Source organism: Drosophila santomea, chromosome 3R, assembly GCF_016746245.2.
Source record: "Drosophila santomea strain STO CAGO 1482 chromosome 3R, Prin_Dsan_1.1, whole genome shotgun sequence".
In the NCBI taxonomy this organism is placed as follows: domain Eukaryota; kingdom Metazoa; phylum Arthropoda; class Insecta; order Diptera; family Drosophilidae; genus Drosophila; species Drosophila santomea.
In genome coordinates this window covers 1477592-1500318 of record NC_053019.2, presented here as the reverse complement: position 1 = coordinate 1500318, position 22727 = coordinate 1477592, and the positions used below count along the sequence as shown (strand labels likewise).

The following is a 22727-nucleotide window of genomic DNA, read 5'->3' as shown; positions in this document are numbered from 1 at the left end:
CCACCTCTACACGATAGTATCGGAAAACATCGATTTTTGTTCCAGCTCTATACCACTGCTGCCCGAGTTTGTCCTCAATTAAAAATAAATTACAAAATTTCATCGTTTCCGTTTGCTAAACGCAGCGCATCTCCAAGGCTTCCGAGTTCCCATCCAACACAACACGAGTGGTAGTATCGTTGTGAAACATGTCAACACCCGCACGCAGACGTCTTATGAGAGATTTTAAAAGGTGAGAAGAAACTAAGGAGTGGAAGTGATTCGAAAATAAGCAAAGCGGAGCTGGGCAAAAGCAAAGGAAATCAGGAAAACGAGAAGCGAAGCGCAAAGTACACACAATAGTCGCATTTTGCAGATTTGTGTTTTGATGTGCTAAAAAATGTTGGAGAAAAGAAACCTAGGGGCTGCCCAATACATATAAGCAAACACTCGGGCATACATTTGAGCTCCACGTCTGTATGTAGTGGAAAAGTTTGCGCAGCCAAAATATGTACGTGTGCACGTTCCCGTGCTCTTGTGTGTGTGTGTGTGAGTGGTTGATTATTTTTGCTGCTTTGCTCTTGCGAAAAAAACAATTCGCTTGTCTTTGACACTTGACTTTGATCTGTGTGTGTGCGGTACGAAGAAAAGAAACGAAAGAAAGGGGAAAATGGGAAAACCAAACAAAATTCTTCTTCCGCCGCTTGCCGAAATTGCGTCGCAACGAAGCATTAAAACAACAATGGTCGTTTTTGTATCCGCCTGAATAGGCAGCTGCATCCAACGCGCTAGCCCCCTTTCGCCCGCACTTAACCTTGTTGACTCACGCGAAAGAGACGAAGCACTCCTATTGGAATTTCATTCGACTTCGAAATTTTCATCATCTCCGAAATGTTGGCACGACAGTGCAGATTGCAGTTGGGGAACACGAAACCAAATGTCAAGGCTGTTTGCGTGGGCGCGGGGTCCTGCCCTACGCTGGACGGGGAAGTACGACCCCGAAAAGGCAAAAGCAACTGCACAGAAGTATATCTAACATACACAGGGAAAAACAAGAAAGAACGCTCTAGCCGTTAATCAGCTGGTGGAAGTGCGAAGTAGAAATTTCACAATTTTTTGACACATATATAACTTAGATATAACTTGGCAATCAAAATAAAAAAAGTAACATTAAAAAATGGGGTAGAGACAGCTCCTGATCAAGAAAATAGACATATATAGGGTTGGAACCAGAGAACTGCAAGAGTGGCATTTTTTGCCACCCTGATCACACTCAACAATTTTGAGTGCGGGTGCCACTCACACCGGTCACCGCGGGTACATACAAACACCCGCTCAAAATATTCGGGTGTCTGCAAGCACCCTGGTGCCTGCGCACCCTACGTCGCGGGTACCGATCACACTCGCCACTCATAACGAAGGGTAGAGAGTGCCTGTGGTAGGTACCATACGAAAAAGAAAAGTACAGTAAGTACTGAAAAACGAAATATATTATGCCCAAAATCTGTAGATCTATGCATTCTTTTTACAGAAATTTAACCAACACGAAATAGACATTTCTTTATTATATCTTATATTATTTGCTTTGTTAAAATTTTTAATATGTAATTACCATATTTAACTTTGTAAATGTATAAGTTTTCTTTTTACAATTATAAAAATAAAAACAAGCAAAAAAACAATAGAAATAGAATTGTGGTAAATAAGTAAAAATACTATTTATATAATATATTATTTAATAATACATAATTTAATAAGACATAGATGCATCAAAACGCAAAAACATGTGCACGACCTTTTTCTTCGGTGTTTCCATTCACCCTACATTTTTTGGACCGTGTCTCGCTTCCACCCATACAATTTTTATGCATACAGAAAAGTACCTGCGGTCGATCGTTGCTTGCGCGTCACTCACCCTAAACTTCTTTGCACAGCAGACACCCGGGTGTTTTGGTGCAAGTACAAAAAAACACCCTGGTGGCAAAACACCCGGGTGTTTGTCATTGCTAAAAATAGGGTGTCTCCAAACACCCGGGTGCGGAGACTCCCGGTGTTTAACGGGTTGACTTTGGGTGCCGGTGGCTTGCTGCAGTTCTCTGGTTGGAACCTTTCCTTTTACCCTTTTATACACTTTTCAACTTAATGCAAATCGAAACTGACACAATTTTAAGTTTAGTTTTTGAAAGAAGTTAGGCACAGTTAGTTTTTGAAGAGATTTAATTCTTTAATTTAATTTCTTCTTTAATTTAATTTCTAAAGAAATTTATCATTTGTAATTTATTTTTATTATTTTATCATGTTATTGCTTAAAATTTACCTTTTAATTTCATGCATATCTCATTTCCATGTGCACTTTCGCCTTTCTTTGCTTGTTTAATCGATGATTTTCTTTTCCCCGAGTATCGATTTAAGCCGATTTAAAGGGAGCGGTTAGACGGGTTACTCCGCCCGCTTGTTGACCTAAATCGCAGACAATTCCGTTAAGTCAAGTCTTAGATTTGTTTTTTTTTAAGCAAATATCTTGTCGTTGTCTCTGTTGCGCAATATGTAAACAAATAGGTGTTCACTGGACCTTTTTATTATCAAACTAGAACGACTTACGAGCTGCGATAAAAGTGACGATAGTCTTAACTATTGTGCCGACTAAAGATTTACGTTTTAAATTACATTCACGAGATCCCTCACTAAAGACCATTACCATACAATCAGAAAAAAATGAATATTATAATTACATTGCTGCAAAGAATATTATTATTTCATTTGAGGTAGAAATTTTTATTTTCGCCTCAAGTGGAATTTATATTATAATTAGTGTATCTGGCAAAACAAATTTAGCTTTTCTTACAATTGCAAACTCTTATTTATTTACAAAAGCATACCAAAAATATTCCCCTTTTAAATGTATTACTTATCTGCAGACTTCAGGAAGATCCACCCACGGGTGTCTCGGGCGCGCCAACAGATAATAATATTATGATATGGAATGCTGTGATTTTTGGTCCACACGATACACCATTCGAGGACGGAACCTTTAAGTTAACCATAGAATTTACGGAAGAGTATCCAAACAAACCGCCAACGGTTCGATTTGTATCGAAAGTATTTCATCCCAATGTGTACGCAGATGGTGGAATATGCTTGGACATATTGCAGAACCGCTGGAGTCCCACATACGATGTGTCAGCCATACTGACATCCATACAGGTTAGTTGCACTTCACTTCTGGAGCCAGTAGTCAAATCTTAATCTTGGTTTGTTTGTCATTCCTAGTCACTGCTGAGCGATCCCAATCCCAACTCACCGGCTAACTCCACCGCCGCCCAGCTTTATAAAGAAAATCGGCGCGAGTACGAAAAGCGTGTGAAAGCCTGCGTGGAGCAGAGTTTTATCGATTAGCCATGCGCCCACTCTTGGAACAGCAGCAGCATCAGAAGCAGGAACCACAACACGAGCAGCAGCAAATTTAAAAGCGGCCGCAGCTTAAAGCATCAGCAAACTACAGTAACAGAAATATGCAATACCATAAAGAAGTTTAAATTAAATAATAACAGAAATATTTATGATAATTGTAATGCTATGAAATTGTAACACCGCCAACGGCACGGCACTGCAGCATATATACGCCCTGCGCACATCATTCGCAAGCCAGAAATACTGGGAAGTTTTGAGTTAAATTTGTTTGGCCAATAGTTCTACCTTGTCCCTAGCTTGATAACCCGATTCCGAGATTCGACGCAGTTCACTTAAGAAATCAGCAAGTCCTTTATGGCTGCATCCGATAGTACTGCCTGCAGCCAGAAATAAGACTCTCATAAGCTAACAACTCAAATGTTATAATTTAAATAGCAGCGGCAATAATGATTAATAATAAAAAGATTATAAAAACCATTTCAAGCAATTTCAAAGTCAAATAGTTTCATTTTAGATACGCTCAAGTCCTGTCCTATAAGCCTAAACAGAAATTAAAATATGTAGTAGTTCGTGTCTCAGCAAACAACAACAGGAAATTTAAATTTAGACTTTGCTTGATACCTAGTAGACAATGTCCAGTGGCTACAAATTGTGAAATCACTATAAATTGAGAATTAAATGTTAGTTGTAAGCAATGTAAAGCAAACCTCACCGGGTTGGGAACGGAAATATCTATGTATGTATGCCTATCTAGCATCCAGAGACCTATGCGCTATGTGTTTTGCACTATTGTTTCGGTGGCGTACCCACGCATTACATTTACCCTGATTTGGCCTGTTATGATGGCCCAAGAAGAGATGAGCGGAATCTTTTTTCAGTGTATAGTTGGATGAAAACACCTCACAACTGCCATTTGCCACGCTATGTACTCTTTAGGTTCCACTGTGTCTTGGCTGCGGCAATTGATTTAGTTAGTTCTTAAGCGTTTACAATCCACTCTTAATCTTGTTTTCTGTTGAATGCGAATTGCTGTTCCGTTTGCTGTGAACCCTCCACTTTTTGGCACTTTGTGTTGGATGGATTGCGGAGATGATGATGCTCTGAGCATCATGTTAATCTTATTGATGATAAACGTACCATATATACATATATATACCGTATCATATGGTTTTATTAACTATGAACCAACTAAAGCAGAGGAAGTCAGTAAACCCAATATAACTCACAGTAATAGTAAATCAAAGGATGAGGACTAGCATCCATTCAGACAATGTGGAATTTCAAATTACCTTACTGTAATTAACATTATTTATAAAGATTAAGATTTCAAATATCAATAAATGAAAGTAACACGAATACACCTTGTTTAACTAAATTGTAAGGCTATTCTATTATACTCCTTACCACATCTGGAGTTAGAGCGGGCATGGTTGCTCCAAATGTTAATTCAATTGTAATCGAGTTCGTCGAATATCCGGGAACCGTCACTCAGCTAGTATAATTGCAAGACGATTGATTAAATCAAAAACAATCAAAACATTTCTTAAAAGTAAAGGCGTAAAAGTTGGGTGCGTATTGTGCGTATTAGTTGTGTAACTAAAAATTTCAAAATTGGCATGGAAGTTTTGTGAGCGTCGATAAGTTCTACAACAAACTTGCGCTGCGTAGGTGTCACTAAAATCTGTGTGGTGAGATTGTTATTAACACCTTACATTTTTTTATTTTCCTCCGACTTCTGCATAAGGAATTGGAACCATGACTAAACATCTTCTCAAAGTATAAACTTTTTATAATAAAAAAAAACGTATTCCAACGAATACTCTGTAAAAATTAATGTTTATAACCACATTAAACATAATAAAAAAAGTGATAACCTATTATTATTTTTGGTAAAAAAAAACATACATAGTTTAAAAATCAAAAAACAGGTTCAAATTAAAAGAAGTGAGAACGCTATAGTCGATATAGCTCTACTACCTTTTACTCTACGAGTAACGGGTATAAATACAGTTAAGAAAAGTACAGGAATCGCTTTTCCGACTCCAGTGTAATTCAGTCCAGGGGTGAGTTTTTGCTTATATACAGCAAAATAATTCCCAACTAGTTTCAGGTTCGTCCTCATGGAAAGTCCCTTGCCCAGTTGAGAAAGGCATACTTACCTGGCGTAGAGGTTAACCGTGATCACGAAGGCGGTTCCTCCGGAGTGAGGCTTGGCCATTGCACCTCGGCTGAGTTGACCTCTGCCAGAGAGCGGAGAGCTCTAGAGCCACCAGCTCTCTTGTACGCATACAGCGACAGCTGACCACTGTATTGGTGCACACGTATGCACATGCATTGTAAAAATGACAAAATATGCCCTTCATTTTAAAAGTTCTTAGACTTTAAATCTATATTATTTTTTATAAATTGCCACCACTTAAAAACTCTAGTTTTGCATTGCATTGTCTTTGATTAAACCATCTAAAGGTTTTGAAATTGTGGTATGGATTATTTATGATAATTTGTATTTATACCCGTTACAAGTAGAAGCAACTATAAAAGCTAGAAAGTTGAGATTAAGAGCATGCAGTTTTAAAATACATAGACGCAGACCATGTTACCACGCCCACTCTAACGCCTACAAACCACCCAAAACTGCCACGCCCACATTTTTGAAAAATGTGTTAATTTTTTGTCATTTTCTTATTTGGTTTTTATATTTCTATATTTTATAGAAATATTTATATTTTTATATTTCACGCCCGCTATAAAGCCCAAAACTGCTACGCCACAGTTTTATAATTTTTTCATTTTATTATTTGTCTTTCCAATTTCTATCGATATTATTTTTTCTTTTAACGCGCGAGTCTTACTAAGTATCGTACGCTCGATTCGCGAGAGTATAGTACTAAAAGAGTACTGAAACGAGGAAAAGTTTAAATATTAGTAAGAATTGATTGCTTTAAGTGCGGCAGAGAGTCGAGTTTAGAAAATGAATAAAGTCTATTTTAGTAAGAACAAAATACTTTGTAGGGGTCATGCAACTCAAAGTTAGATCTACAATAAATTAAATAAGTTAGTTTCTAAGTACAGTAGATTCCGGTTATAACGACTCCGCTTATAGCGTCAGTCCGATTATTGCGAAGGAAACTCGATGGCTTGGTCGGTTCCCATACAAAATTTTATGAAAGAAACTCCGGTTTGTACGTCTCCGCTTAAGCGAACCGGATATTGCGACGTTCCATATAAAAACAAGAGAAAACGCTTTAGTCGAGTTCCCCGACTAATACAAAAATGGAAAAATATCAAAACATTTCTTAAAAGTGTGGGCGTGGCAGCTCTGGGCGGTTTGTGGACGTTAGAGTGGGCGTGGAAAAAACTTTTTGGGAAATCGATAGAAATTTATAAGACGAAAAAAAATGTGAAATGTTTTTGCCACGCCCCCTCTAACGCCCACAAACCTCCCAAAGCTGCCACGAACACGCCTTTGAAAAAGGTTTCATATTTTCTCATATCTTTATTAGTTTTGTAAATTTGTATAGATTTGTCAAGAAGCGCCAAAAACTATCAGTGTGGAAATTCCTCTTTTGCACTTCCACTAGCTGAGTAACGGGTATCAGATAGCCGGGGAACTCAACTATAGCGTTCTCTCTTGTTATACCCGTTACTCGTAGAGTAAAAGGGTATACTAGATTCGTTGAAAAGTATGTAACAGGCAGAAGGAAGCGTTTCCGACCATATAAAGTATATATGTATATTCTTGATCAGAATCAATAGCCGAGTCGATCTGGCCATGTCCGACTGTCCGTATGAACGTCGAGATCTCAGGAACTACAAAAGCTAGAAAGTTGAGCAGCGCAAGTTTGTCGATTCATGTTGCCACGCCCACAAACCGCCCAAAACTGCCACGCCCACACTTTTAAAAAATGTTTTGATATTTTTTCATTTTTGTATTAGACTTCTAAATTTCTATCGATTTGCCAAAAAACTTTCTGCCACGCCCACTATAACGCCCACAAACCGCCCAAAGCTGCTACGCCCACACTTTTGAAAAATGTTTTGATATTTTTTCATTCTTGTATTAGTCTTGTTAATTTCTACCGATTTGCCAAAAAACTTTCTGCCACGCCCACTATAACGCCTACAAACCGCCAAAAACTGTGTTTAAGACTCTCCTTCTCCCTTCCACTAGCTGAGTAACGGGTATCAGATAGTCGGGGAACTCGACTATAGCGTTCTCTCTTGTTTTTTATATTAATAGCTGTGCAGCCTTTAATGTTGACTATAAATATGTTTAAAACAAAAGTTACTCTACCGGCACGTTAAAATAAATGATCGCGTAAACAAACAAATGTTTAAAAATTAGTGCCCAGTAACAATTATTTATAAAGTCAACTTATAAAGAACATTTAAATGTTAACTATGTAATCGTATACATATGTAATTTGATGTTTATCTCTTCAAGAGGCTTTTATTTATTTATTTATTTGTTTAATGCTAACAAGTAATTAAAAATTGCAGGTTATTTTTTTTTTTTATATATGATACATTCAATTCTTATTTGAAGCAGTGTTCAAGTACGTTATAAAAATAATATATACTTTATATGGCCGGAAACGGTTCCTTCTGCCTGTTACATACTTTTCAACGAATCTTGTATACCCTTTTACTCTACAAGTAACGGCTATAAATACAGCAAAATAATGCCAACAAATTTAAGCATCAAACGACTCTGTTAGAAATTAATGTAAATATGTTTGACCGACGTCACAAAAATGTTTACAGCGTGCGTGTGCAGACCTCATGCTATATTCAATGAGATGTCCCGTTATATTTCTAGTTTTTTTCTCCTTTTTTTTTTATGAAAAACCATGTTATTTAAATAAATTTATTAAATTTTTTTTTGATTAAAAAACATATGTTAAAACATATTCCGAACATGGCAACATGTTCACAAAACAATTTTTGTTTTCCACCGTAAAATCGTCGGTCCCTTGAAAGTCGATTTAACCGGATTCTACTGTAGTTTCTAGTGAAGTGTTTGGAACAAAGAAATTTACCAAGCGAGTCAGGACTATCTACTTCACCACAAATAAGCTTACAAATAAAGACTGTTCCAAGCATCGTTTTACGGTTAGGTAGGGAACGTAATTTAATTAACATTAGTCAACTGGAATAAGGAAAGGTAGACAATAAAACAAAATGTTTGAACCCAGTGAACTACGTATGGTGGACTCCAAGCAGGTGATCCATACTCAAGATCTCCATTGTCCACCTTTTTATAAAACTAAGCACACCCCTGGCCGTATAGACCATATACGAAATATGGTCTACAAATTTTTGTTTAGGATCTAGAACGCCAAGATCATTAACACGTACTATTCTGTCCAAAGAGCACCCATTTAGAGCGCAAGTCGCGGGTCTTACTAGCGAAGTTAGCTCCAAAAGGTTAGTGGTTGTTGGTCTGCGTTTCAAGAAACCATGCTGGCATGCTGATATAATTGACCTATAAAGGTGCTGCAAATGAGGAGTGATAACATTTTCAAAAAGCTTAGGGATAGACGACAATTTAGAGATTTCTCTGTAATTGCATGCATCCAATTTCCCTTTTTAATGGAGAGGGATCACAAAGGACTCCTTCCATATATTGGGAAACTGCGAAGATTTCGGAGATAAGGTAAAACTATTTCAGTAGAGGCTTGCACAGGGCTTCCACATAGAATCTAGGCACACAGCCAGAAATTCCGTCGGGGCCTGGGACAAAACAGTGAAATCGACTTTAATACAGTGAAGGAGTAAGGGTGTCCGAAATGAGGTAACTTAAAATAAGTGTTAATGAAATTATAAAACTGTTTCGGATCCTGCGCGGACTGAAACTTACAACGGTCTAAATAGTTCGTAGGTAAATGAGAAATGTTAAAAAAATTATTTCCAAAGAATAGCAATATCATGTAAAGAAAATCCACACCATACTATCAATACATTGATATTTTAAAATATTTTGCAAATGGTTTAGTTACTGCGTTCTAAAACAAATATGTACTGCGTAGGCGTCAATAGGATCTTATTTCCACATCACTATAAATTAGCAGTTGTAATAGTCCCCAACAGCTCAACGTTCTTACAAACAGACGGAAACATTTTTTTTTGCATTTATATTTAAACCAATCTAATTATTGAATATAAATCGTTGCTTGATAATGTATATTTCTCGGAAAATTACGATTTAGTGAACATTTGCCATTTATTACCAATGTCGGGACGGCGCGAACGCCATTCCCGGCTACCAAAAATTACACGCACGAGTTATTCACATTAGGAATAATCGCAGAGGTCAACTCAGCCGAGGTGCAATGGCCAAGCCTCACTCCGGAGGAACCGCCTTCGTGATCACGGTTAACCTCTACGCCAGGTAAGTATGCCTTGCTCAACTAGGCAAGGGAGTATCCATGAGGATGCGCCTAGAACTAATTGGGAATTATAATGTGACTACGCCTGTGAGAAATCAGGATGCGCTGTAGGATCACAAGAAGTGTGATAGCGGGCAGCAATGCTTTATTTCGCGCTGTGCAAAGTAATTACCTTTTTAAATATATTATTTTTATAACGTACTTGAACACGGCTTCAAATTAGAATTGGATGAATTTGTAATTACTTCCCCTTAATTACTCCCCTTAAACAAATAAATAAATAAATAAAAACCTCTTGAAGAGATAAACATCAAATTACATATGTATACGATTAGATAGTTAACATTTAAATGTTTTTTATAAGTTGACTTTATATTTTAGATTCGTTGAAAAGTATGTAACAGGCAGAAGGAAGCGTTTCCAACCATACAAAGCATATATATTCTTGATCAGGATCAACAGCCGAGTCGATATGGCCATGTCCGTCCGTATGAACGCTGAGATCTCAGGAACTACAAAAGCTAGAAAGTTGAGATTAAGCATGCAGACTCCAGAGACATAGACGCATATTGTTGACCCATGTTGCCACGCACACTCTAACGCCCAAAAACCGCCTAATACTGCCAAGGCAGTATTTTGATATTTTTTCATATCTTTATTCGTATTTTAAATTTCTATCGTTCTGCAGAAAAACTTTTTGCCACGCCCACAAGCCGCAAAAACTTTCAGTGTTAAAATTTCTCCTTCGCACTTCCCCAAGCTGAGTAGCGGGTATTAGATAGTCGGGGAACTCCAATGTAGCAATTTCTACCGATATTTCAGAAAATGTTAAAATGTACCGATTGCGCTTCCACTACCTGAGTAACGGGAATCTGATAGTCGGGAAACTCGACTACAGCTCGACTATCTTGGTTTGTTACATTTATATTAAATTAACTGATCATACAACCCATTACGAATAAAAAAGACATTATTATATTGTTGATTATAATGCACAAAAAGTCTGTTGTTTCGTGTGTATTAATTTTGATTTTTATTATAAGTAATGACTTAAGCTTATGATTATAAATTGTATAAGTTACTTTAGAAAATACTATTTTTTTTAAGGCCTTTTTAATTTTTTTTTTGATTTTGGAATAAATTTTCTATTATACATTTCTTTCACAAAATAACTTACTTGAAAAATGTATACGACTGGTAACATAGTTTGGAAATCTAAAACACTTAAATCCAGCTATGAGCACAAATTGGTACAATTGCAGGAAAATATAAAATATTTGCTCAAAGAAACAAAAAACAAAACACACCGACAAAGACATTATATACACATTTACTATAAACCGGTCATAATAAAGTAGACATACAGAAAATGGAAATATGGGCTGTGGTGTATACGGTGTTTAAAATAGAATACTTGAAGGCGTGTCTATGCGTCTGATTTTTTGAGTGTCTCCTTTATGGAATTGCACAATTATGTGCGCGCCTATCCTGGAACACTGAGTTCGGTTAGTTGCCTAACACAGCATGGCTGTGTACGTTCTTGAAGTCCTGGGTTTGAGTCGTGCTGCGCAGTACCTCCAGCCACCTATGAAAACAAAATTATTAAGTAATTAATAAAAAGTTATTATTACATGCATTTAATAGCGAAAATGCGGAATAAGTACGTTTCATGAAGTTTCAAAAGTTTTAATTCCTTAAACATTTTGCGTACCTTCATGTAATTGTTTAAATTTGCGTTTGTTTTGATTTGAACGAAAAATATTTTTTAGGAACTATAAATATGAATTAAAACAATTTTAAAAACAAAATGTGGGGGAATGAACAACGCGAATGCTTCGTCGGAAAGCCTTCATTAAAACAACTCGTCGGACTATCATTAATTATTAACTATTAATACTATATGTATGTATAAAAAAAAGGTATTCGTATTTCGTATATTTAAAATGGTTTCGGAATTTTAATATCTGCCCTTTCCTAGCATCTCAGCCGTCCTAGCCTTACCTGTTGTACGTGTGAGCACTCTCCGCGCGGAAGAAGTACACGTGGTTCTTAAAAGAAAGCTTGAAGACGAACTCCCTCTGAACGGCATCTTGGTGGCCAGGAGGACCCACCGTGTAACCCAATAATGGCAGACTAGCCAGGGCGAACTCGTCCTGGTAGCTCTTGTAAAAGTACAGACAAAAGGACGTAAACACCACCCAGAGCTTCTGCCAGCCGGAGCTATTCTTGAACTTGCGCAGCAGATAGCCGGACAACTGGTGCTCGGCGGCTATCAGGTGATCGCCCAGTCCTACGGTGGCGCCACGATGCCAACATACGTGCAGAGCGGTATTGCTTCGAGATGGTTGCGTCCGGTTTTGCTGCTGTTGCTGCAGCTGCAACTTTTGCTGCTGCGGAGTCAGCGGGCCGCCGCCGTTCACACTGCTGTTGAGGCTGCTGTTGTTGCCGTTGCTTAGACCGAACAGGTCCAGACCCTCCTCCGAGGAGCCTAAAAATAAATTGGAAAATACATTACTGGGTGCTTTGTAGGCGAAGGACTTTGGGGTTGGGGTGTATCTTCTTGCTTACGAAGCCATGCAGCGTGCTTTTCTTGCCAGACAAAAAAACAGGAGGAAAAAAAGGGAAAAGATTAAAAAAGCGTAATGTTAAAGATAGCTTTGGAAACACTACCTCTGAAACCACTTTTAAATTACCGTAATTAAGAAAAAATTATTTTGTAGGCTTTACTACAATCTACATGCTTCAGCTTCACTTTCATGCTTTCAAAATCCCCGAGATCTCGATATTCATGCGGACAGACAGAAGTAAGTACAGGGATACATAGCGAGATCGAGATCGGTAACGCGTCCTTTTACCTGTTACCTTTTACTTATCAATGAATCTCGTCTACCCTTTTATATTGCAAGTAAAGCGGTATTAAGGAACGCAAATATCATTTTAAAACAAGAGAGAACGCTATCTGATACCCGTTACTCAGTTAGTGGAAGTGCGGAGAGTCTTCAACACTGACAGTTTTTGGCGGTTTGCGGGCGTTAGAGTGGGCGTGGCAAAAAGTTTTTTGGCAAATCGATAGAAATTTACAAGACTATTACAAAAATGAAAAAACATCAAAACATTTTTTAAAAGTGTGGGCGTGGCAGCTTTGGGCGGTTTTTGGGCGTGGCAACATGAATCGACAAACTTGCGCTGCTCAACTTTCTAGCTTTTGTAGTTCCTGAGATCTCGACGTTCATACGGACAGTCGGACATGGCCAGATCGACTCGGCTATTGATTCTGATCAAGAATATATATACTTTATATGGTCGGAAACGCTTCCTCCTGCCTGTTACATACTTTTCAACGAATCTAGTATACCCTTTTACTCTACGAGTAACGGGTATAATAATAAAGTGACACCAATTATCCAAATTGAAAACTATGCAATAATTGGGAATTTATGTAGAAAACTATTTTTATATAAACATACGTATATGCAAATCTCCATTATAAACCAAACCCGCCCAATTACATTTCTACATATGTATATGTATACTTACTGCAGTTCTTAAGCGTCGTTAGCTGGAGTTGCATGTTGGGCGGTCTGTTTTTAATATCCGCTGCCGCTTTGGAGAGCTCGGCCAGCCAGAGGGTCTTTTCTGCGGTGGTGCCCGCACTTACTGTGATGGCACACTGTCCGCCGAAGATGGAGAAGGTGTTGTGCTCGGCGTTCTCGGTGAGTAGTGATCGCACAGGAACGTGGCCTAAAATGCGAAAGCTTTGGTCCAGCGGGGACTTAGAACCGTAGAGCAGCAGGTCCGAGAACAGGAAGAACATTCTCTGCTGCAGACCGCGTTTTGAGTGCTTTAGAAGGCATCCCTGGCGGATGAGCCGGCGATGTGGCTGAACCAGCTGCTCGAAGTTGATGTCGCGTTGTAGCTCACACAGCTCCACAAAGTTCGCAGAGTCGGGAAGCTGGGACCTAATCCCCTTGGTGCTGCGAACAAGCAAGTGGTGCACCGCCATAGTATCGGCATAGTCGATATGCTCTTCCCCATAGTAATCGCATAGACGCTCTAAGATCAGTTGGTAGTGCAACAGGCGATTGAGAGGCTTCAGTAGAAGCTCACCGATAGGTAAATAGCACACCTTTTGCTGCTCAAGCTCCTTGTACACGTGACGGAAGCGTTCATCGCCTTCGTACATGTCGTTCATACAGTGCAGGATGTCTAGGTGCGTCTGCACGTACTCATCGTAGATGGGCAGAGCCGCCATGTGCTTCATCATTACGTCTCCGATACGGTGGGCTTCGTGACCTCCTCGTCCCTCCCACTGCACCATGCGATGTTCAATGTCGCGCAGGAAGAGATTGTGGTGCTGCGCCAGGGAGTCGAGCAGCTCGAACAGCGGCTGCAGTTGCTCCACATCCCCGAGACTGAGGACCTGTCGGAAGGTTGTGTTCAGCACATCCAGATCCTTTTTGTACGTACGTTCTGTCATCAACAGCTCCTTGGCCAAAAAGTAGCTGGGCTCGGTGGGCCATTTCCGCTTTTTCACTTCTGCCTCAATATCGTGTTGTGTGCTCAGGGGATGCACATTTCCGTTTCCGTTCCCATTCTGGTGCGAAGCGGTGGCAACGCCAGTGGCTAACTCCTGTCGCTTGGCGTGCTGGATTTCTGCCTGGATTACGTCATATGTTCCAGCCTCGGATCGGGATAGTGACGAGGACTTATCCGATCCTAAGGTGAGGTCGTACCGCGTTGGTGGAGTGGTAATTTCACCACGCCTGTCCAACGACATATTTCCATTTATGCCATAGTACCCATCTAATAATGAAACAAAAAAGAAATATCAAAATAATTTAATCATAAAAATTCAATGATTTTAGGCTTAAATTTTTTTTCCTATAGCACGAAGATATTCCAAATTTTTACAGTTTACAGACTGTTTTATCTTTAACTCATTACTTAATAAGGTAAGTATTTAAGAAATTAAGTGGCTAAGTATATAAGAAATTATCATTACATAAATAATAAAAAAAATGAAATAAAAAATATGTATTTATTAATGTTACGATTAAAAAAAAACTTGTTAGGAATTATTTAAATTAATATATATATAATCGTATTGAAAGTCTTTGATAATTTTTATTGATTAATGAAATTTTATTTATTACGTTTGTTTCTATATAATTTTAATTTAATGCTTGGTAAATAGATTGCTCGTGTACGTTTCATTGGCTTTCATTACTATAATACTTTTAACATTTTTTCTGTTTGTTTTTGTGATCTTCTTTTATGTGAGAAAACGATTTAAATTTAACTTCATTTAAATCGCAATCAGTTTTTACTTTGGGTTAAGTTTTTTTTCTCATTTCTTAAAATTAAGCAATGATTTTTTGTAGGTTTCATTTTCCTAGACATTTACCATTAAAGTTTTGATTGAAAACTAGAAAGGAAGCTAGCTGGCATGCCGAAGTTTATATACCCTTGCAGTAAGACTATTATAAAAAAAACAAGAGAGAACACTATAGTCGAGTTCCCCGACTATCTGATACCCGTTAAGGAGCTAGTGGAAGTACGGCGAGACTTAAATACTGACAGTTTTACAAGATATACTGATAGAAATTTACAAGATAAGCATAAATAATATACTCGTCTAAATTTTGCTAAAATTAAAGTCGAAATTATTATTTTTATTTTTATTTGTCAAATAATTGTTGAATACCGACGTTACGATCAAAAACAAAGAAAGAAATGTATTTTTATGTTTTTAAATGATATAGAGGTCCTGTCCGGCCCGTTGCATACCTGCATAGGATGAATATTTCATGCAGGTAAGTTTAAGCCGAGAGACTGGTTTTCGTAACAACGGTCGGACGGACATATGCACGTGGCTATATCGACTGGGCATTTGGTATTGATCTAGAATACATATATACTATATATGGTCGCAAATGTTTTTTTTACAGCGTTGCTATTCCCTGGATGAAATTAATATACCCTTTGCAAGGGCATAAAAATAAAAATGAACGCTGGATAAAACTAAATTGTTTCCTAACTAAAGATCATTTGATTGTATGTTATATAAGACTTATTCATCTAACGAAGATGCTAACTTTTTCGAAATAACCAATTTTAGAGCACGTTCCATTTTACGTTAATTCTAAACGCAAATAGATATTTTGATTTAAATACTTTTGATCTGGGTTAAATTAGTAAAATTATTGTATGTCCCTTACATTATCTAGTACCAATCAAGGTACAATCATTTTAACAACTATAAAATATCTTTTTCCATATTTTGTAAACATAAAGAGAAAACATACATTAGTTACTTATACTTATGGGTATATGAGTTTCAAATGGGTATTAAACTTAACAGGGTCTCAACGTATTCTGCGGTCTTTTATACGGATCTCTACTCTTGGGTTTTCTGGTTTGGCACATTTATGTACTAAGCAGAACTAATTTCTAAAACAACGTTATTTCACTTATGACAGTTTTAGGTAATAGTCTAAAAACGTTAGCAGTAAAATTAAAATCGTATATATAATAATAGCTATATAAAATATATGTGACTACAAAACCGCATAATAGCGCGAAGTAAATGCTCTTATTATACCGTGTGTTCAGACAAAAGAAACGTTTGATCATTAATTATATTAACTCTGTTGAGAATTGTTAAAATCTTTCTCAATAATTTCCCTAGGATAAGTAATTCAAAGCAGTTGGTTGATTTGTCACTTCATCATGTGAGATTACTAAATTAGATTATAGTGTACGTAACTAGCATAAAAGTTTGATTCCGGATATTCCGATTTATGTATGCCGGGCTTTGGCACTTGGATTGGAAGTCACGCTACCATTACTGACAAAATACCGTAACTGCACATAGTTTGTGGCAACTTTTTTAATCGTTTAATTCAATATGCATTATAACTTTAACCTTAAGTATGTGTCTTTTTTTTGGATTTTTCTAAGTAACAATAAAACATTTGTATTTTTGTATTCCATTATACGATGATTAAACAGTGCTTTAAAATTTTTTCAACTGGTTTAACGTTTTCGCTCAATATACCCATATCTATTGTAATGTTAAATTGATCTATAATATTATTATATTTAGATACCGCTCAAAGGCAACTCATTCTACACCGACCTACGGGCATTTGCCATCATCTCTTTTTGTTTGATTTTTTACGTTTGGTAATGTTTGATAAAAATGGTTTTTACTTGAAATTGATTTGTATTTCTAATGCTTCAAGAAGAGTTATAATTGTTTTAAGTCGTTAAGCAGCTTGGGTTTTCTTTGGTTTTCATTTCTTCTTTTGTTTGTTAGTCGTAAATCAGTCTCAGTTACAAATAAGTTGGTTATATGTAAGTATTTGGATCGTGTGTGTCAAAAAGCGTTCTAAAAGTTTAAAGGCAACGAAACAAATGAAAAGGCTGCATTCGTTAAGCACACGCAATAGATTCGTGTTTCTTTGCTTCTCGTTCCTTGATTTCTTTGGTGAACTTAATTCACTGGTCACTTAGATCATCAGAATCATGAAATTTGGGTGGGGGATCCACACGTATGTCCAGACCGCATGCATATCGCTCATATTCAATGGGTTCGGACTCGTAGTCAGACAAAAAATCGGGATACGGCACATGTCGAACCTGGGCTCCAGTACCTTGCTGCTGAGCCTGTCCAGCTCCTTTGGTCGGACCCCTCCTTATAGTACCCGATCCTGATGCTCCCGCGTCACCCCCGAATCCACTACAGCTATCTTCGCTAGAGTTAGCCAATTCATCGGACAATCCGCCACCTCTGGTTTCGTACTCGCTTTCCTCTGGGTTGCAGTAACTGCGCCCATGATAGGATCGAGCCTGAGGTGCTACTGTCGAATGTCCTGATGTTCCTGCCGCAGTGGAATCCTCCCGCTTATACTGCCTTTTCTTGGTTCGTGCTGGTTTCACCGGCTGTCCCGAGGTCGGTGGCATTGGATGGTTAGCGGGGGCTGGAAGCTGCACCGGATTAGGGCGTTCCAATACAAGGGCCTGGTGATACATGGGCTTGGTGATGTGGCCCAAGCGATCATAGCGGGGAAAACCCATCTCGTCCACATTGTCGCTCATATCCAGACTTTCAAATTTGCCACTATATTGGGGAAAGTCCTCATAGTCGTCTGTTTGCTCTTGATCCCGCTCCAGTTCCTCGTCGAACTCAAGGTATTGGTCATCCCGCTGGCAGGACGAATACTCAGAGCTCCCTGAATCAACTTCCGGTACGTAACCCTCGGAGCACTCTGAACTCTCCGCCTGCTCTAACAGAGCTGCAGCTGCTAAATTGGCTCTTATTCTTTTTGCGGGTAACTGACGTTTCTTGCGGTATCCTCTGCTTCTCATTTTTGCCTCCTGACCTCGTACGTCCAGTGAGCTGTCCGTATCGTTGCCACTGGGGGGACTTTTCAAGGAAGCCGCTACGACTCCAGCGCTCAGCTGGTTGGTCACTTTCCTAGGGGGCTTCTGCAGCAACTGATTTGGCGGTGATTCCGAGCTTAAGCTGCTGGAATAGTACGGTGAACAGCGGACCAACTTGTCTGCTCGCTGAGGCATTTGTGGAGAATTCGGTTCTGTACTCTCGCTGTTCAGAGTGTTGGTGGTGGTGGTTGTATTGGTGGCTGAAGACGTGGAGTGCGGATCCCTCTCTTCGTCGATTCTTATGGGCAGCTCTTGGGACGACTGCTGTGATTTGCTGAGCATGTGCTCATGGAAGGAGCTTGACTGACGCAACTGCTTGCTAGTGGTCTTGAACTCACGGATTTGGGTCTTAGACAGGGTTCTGTCATCATAGCTGTGGTGCTTCGCCAGCGGTTTGGGTGGGGGAGCCACAGCGTCGCCAGGTAAATCGCTGGGCGTCACAATGGGTGGCACAGTGGGTACTGGCGGTGGTGGGGGCTTCGCCGCTACACCAGAAACAGAAATCATTGCTTTATTTTCCTCTACCCTAGCAGCTTCGGCTGCTTGCTCCGCCAGCCCAGGTTGCTTCATTTTGTTAAGCAAAGCCTGCATAATAGGGCGAGTGACTGCAGGTTTTGGTTTCGTAGGTGGTTGAGGAGCCCTTGGTTTTTGGCGGACCTGTTGGGGTTGCTGGGTTTGAATCTGACTAGTGGTCGATGAAGGGACGTGGGATGCTGGAGATCCACCATGGAGCGGCACAAATTCCTGGCTCTGATAGCGCTCTGTTAACTTCTCGCTGTGCGCATACAAACGCTCGACAAACGGTGACTCTGACTCAGAGCATATTTCCTGGCTCTGATACAATTTGGACATCATTTCCAGCGACCGGCGTTTCCGGGCAGCTGCACTTGTCTCCGGACCAGTTGGAGTATCAGCATGCTCCTGGGGAACTCTCACCTGATTGCCATTGCTACCACTTCTTCGATGAACTTGCGGGAGCGCGCAGCGCTTTTCTTCACTGGGAGAGCTTAAACTAGTTTTATTTCCCGACAGTACCTGTTTGAGAGGAAGATACTCTCCAGATGCCACGCCAACAAGTGTGCGGCTACTAGAAGTTGACCACTCACTGATAGTGTGAGCCATTTCGGTAAGAGTCAATGTAGTGTCATCACTCCGAGTGGCTGAGGTGGCCTCACTTAGCTTATCAGTCTCGGAATTGGAGAGCATATCATATCGCAGGCCTTCGGATGAACCATTATCCCCGCTAAACTTGTGCGAGAAGCTACTTCCACCACTCTGCTCATTTAGGCTTTCCGCTGATTTATTAATCGAACTTATACTCGATTTAGTCTGATTAGATTTCTCGCTCTTAGCACAAGAGTGTGTGGACACGGCGGAAAGGCTGTCCGATCCGGATAGATTGGCATACTGGCGTACTGTGTTGGTTCCCGTGGACCATTCCGAGATGCTTAGTCCAATTGAGGTGTCCTCCGAGTGAGAGCTGTGTGTGCACTTCTTCTGCTGCCATCCACCCATTCTGACCGTCCCATCAAGATCTGTACCAAGGGAACTTGTTTCCTCCTCAGAGTGGCTGGAATGACTGCATTTATTGCAGCTTGTTCCCCCTCCACCGCTGCTCAAGCGAGGCTCGTAGTTTTTCCGCACTGTGGTCTGATCCTCTAGATATGTGGTACTGCCAGATAGAATGTCGTCAATAGAAGTGTCTGAGTTGTTTGAGCCTTTGGAAAGCTTCCTTAATTGGGCATCTGGTGAAAGCTGCACTTTAATAGTGCCCGGCATGAACACATCATCACTGGAAAACAGCTCTTCCTCTGAGAGAGGGCTTCGAGGAGCTGGTGATCTTGTCGGTTGAGCGACAATTACCTCAGGGCTGGAGTTTTTCAGCTGAACTCTTGCTGTAGCTTGGGTGGAGGAAGTAGTACAGCTCACATTTAGCGAGGACGAAAGGCAAGAGGCTGCACTTAGCGTAGAGCTAAGACAGCTTACCGTATCTGGTTGTAATTGCTCATTGCCAAAATCATTATCATCAAAGGCTGCCGACATAAGATAGGCGGTGTCCTCGTATGGTAGTACTTTAGCTACATCGGGAGGTCCGACTGCCATTTCCTCGTCCAAAATCACTTCATCAGCACATTGGGCTTCGCTTGCATAGTATGTTTCAATGTTTTCGACAATTATGGGAGCCCCGATGGCACTTGATGGAGGCGACGGCCAGTCAAGCGAATCCTGAGAATGCTGGAACGACAAGCTTGCCTTCCAGCAGAAAGACTTAGGCACCGGTTTGTCCAAATCCGGCATGGCATACAGCGAGTCAGCCGGCTTTACCGGCACATGATCAAAGGGAATCTCCGGAAGAGGCCAGTCCTCCGAGTCCTGACTGCCCGCATTGGAAAGGCACATAAGTGTGTGCCGCTCTACGTCGTCTCCTTGTAGTTCGTCTACATGGGTCACAGAAAAACGTCCCGTGACCAGGGTTGGCGATTTGGGTTCATTAAGACTACCCAAACTGGACAGGCGATCCCCAGTAGCAGAGTCGCAGGGAATTTCTGGCATCTCTGCCGAAGTTCGTCGGTCAGCATCTGAGATATAAGCAAGATTTGTATTGCTCCTCGAATCGGAGCTTAGACTGGGCTGGTGATCTGTTGACCCCACTGATTCATCCCGCATGCTAACGGAATGCGTCGAGGCTTTGCTAACATCATCCTCCATACTTGACTTTTCCGAAGCAGTGCTACGTTCCGAGATTCTTGAGAGAGTCCTTCCCAAGGTGAACCCAGTACTGTATCCAATGATATCAGTGGGGTTGACACCGATTCCACCTAAATTACTGGTCATGGCTGGATAGCCGAACGTAGCCGGAAAGTCGTTCAGCTCGTCTTGATAGCTAACATCGCTTGCGTCCTTCTGATCATCTGGCGATACCTCCTTTACGTCGCTGTCAGAGGAGTCGCGCAATGGATTGTGTGCATCATACCGTTCATAACCACCGTCGGTTTCTACATGATGCCAAGGATCATCTGTACTAGAGCTATTTGAGCTCTCGATGGGAAATGGGCGCCAGGTGCTTTGCTGCTCTTTTAGGGCCAGTTCCCCTCGCCTTTGCGCGGCCCCCAGCGAACCAGAACTGCTTTCAGTTTCAAAGGAACCGCGCGACTCTACGCTTAGAGAACCTTTGGAGTCGAAGCTTGATTTTGACTCCTGGGAACTGCGATCGCTACCCGATTTTCCCGCATCCGCACGAGTTACCGATAATTTCTTTCCCGCGTTAGCCCTCGCCGGCTTCTCAATCCGTGGCGGTTTGCGAGATCCACCTGAACTGGATTCACTGTCCTCAGTGCGCGCACCTCCCCTATCTAATATCTTAGCAATGCGCTCCTCAATGGGTTCCAGATAGGACTCTGTGCTAGTGCCCAAGTCTATCGGGCTCTGCTTTTCTAGGGTCGGTGTGCTCGGTTTTTTGCTCACCAAGACTTTCGGCTCGTTGGTAGGCGTCTGTTCGTTGGATCGTGTAGGTGTGATCTCATCCTTACGGACTTCCAGTTGGAGCATGCGCTGCTTAAGTTCTTGGCACTTGCGCGTTTCTTCCTTTCCAAAATCCTGTGATATTCCAAGAGGGCGGGCAATGGAGCAGCTGACACTGGACTCCTCTTCAACTGAACCTTTTTCCTTATCCACTGACAGACTCCCATCTTGTTGTCTCTGCGGACTTGTGTCCTTTTCTCCGCTTGTCCACGAGTCTGAGCTCTTGGAACGTTCGCTTTGCTTCTCCAGGATGTTTTTTTTCTTGCTGGTTTCCGAAGAGCAGGTGTACTTCTCAAAGGTCTCTAGTACTGACTTCTCGATTTGGGGACTTGCGTTGGGTGGCGTTAAAAGAATATTTAAATCTGATGTAGGAGTGGCGCAGTTCGAGTATTCAAGCGGATTAGCATCTTCTAATGTTGCTTGCGTTTCAAGAACATTACGATCTGGTTCCAAGGTGCGTGGTTCATTATCAGAAGTATCCGATCCTATGAACTCATCACATTCAACTGTCATCCAGGAACCAGTTTCGTCGCTTCGACTGCGATCCAGACTCAGCCTATTTGTATCTTGCCTACCAACTTTTAGATGTCTTTCAGAAGAATTGTCATCCTCTTCGATGGACGGTTCTTCGCATTCTATTGTGGGCACTCGGTGTGGGTACATCTCGGTTCCGCCCTTTGCCCCTGGAATTGGAGACTTGCTTGCGGGTGAGTGGCTGTCGTCAGCGGAGACAAATGAGTCAAGGCTTTCAGCTGTGGATGGCTTACGACTAATGACGCCCTCACTGTCGCGGGCATCTTCCGAAGGTAAAGAACGTTTGAGGATCTCCAAAGACCTACGCTCTGATATCACCGCTTGCATGTCGATATCTTCCTGATGGGGCTGAAACAATAATATTTTATTATTAAACTAATTCTGTCACTTAGCGGATACCCATATTCAATTTTTGATGTTAAATCGTTGCCCTAGTAATAATTCAAA

At 40.6% G+C, this 22727-nt stretch overlaps 2 protein-coding genes and 2 non-coding genes across 9 annotated transcripts in view; 2 read left to right on the top strand and 2 right to left on the bottom strand.

Moving 5' to 3' along the window:
- Positions 1–24: 24 nt before the first annotated feature.
- Positions 25–3867, top strand: LOC120452416 (ubiquitin-conjugating enzyme E2-17 kDa). The gene is made up of 3 exons (XM_039636635.2): positions 25–232; positions 2898–3183; positions 3250–3867. Exons 1-3 carry the CDS (start codon positions 189–191, stop codon positions 3373–3375), a joined length of 456 nt encoding a protein of 151 aa, XP_039492569.1. The 5' UTR covers positions 25–188; the 3' UTR covers positions 3376–3867.
- Positions 3868–5541: 1674 nt separating this feature from the next.
- On the top strand, positions 5542–5683 carry LOC120454713. The gene has a single exon (XR_005616646.1). It is a non-coding gene; the product is annotated as a U1 spliceosomal RNA (small nuclear RNA).
- A 3941-nt stretch (positions 5684–9624) lies between these two features.
- Positions 9625–9789, bottom strand: LOC120454712. Its single transcript, XR_005616645.1, has one exon. It is a non-coding gene; the product is annotated as a U1 spliceosomal RNA (small nuclear RNA).
- A 1119-nt stretch (positions 9790–10908) lies between these two features.
- The window catches only part of LOC120451688 (FERM, ARHGEF and pleckstrin domain-containing protein 2), a 28263-nt gene continuing 16444 nt past the window's right edge, over positions 10909–22727 (bottom strand). For 4 of the 6 annotated variants that reach the window (XM_039635576.1, XM_039635575.2, XM_039635574.1 and 1 more), the window contains one exon: positions 14939–22628. In XM_039635576.1, the coding sequence (XP_039491510.1) occupies positions 17280–22628 (5349 nt within the window). In that variant the 3' untranslated portion in view covers positions 14939–17279. Of the gene's footprint in view, positions 11365–11780; positions 12268–13316; positions 14583–14938; positions 22629–22727 lie in introns of those variants that run through there. The other 2 variants (XM_039635578.2, XM_039635581.2) reach the window with 2 other exon arrangements.

Bases quoted from the DNA above. Each gene is read 5' to 3' on its own strand.
- LOC120452416 (XM_039636635.2), top strand. From the start codon at position 189: ATGTCAACACCCGCACGCAGACGTCTTATGAGAGATTTTAAAAG. The intron at 233-2,897 runs GTGAGAAGAAAC...ACTTATCTGCAG, and splicing joins CTTATGAGAGATTTTAAAAG to ACTTCAGGAAGATCCACCCA. The intron at 3,184-3,249 runs GTTAGTTGCACT...TGTCATTCCTAG, and splicing joins CCATACTGACATCCATACAG to TCACTGCTGAGCGATCCCAA.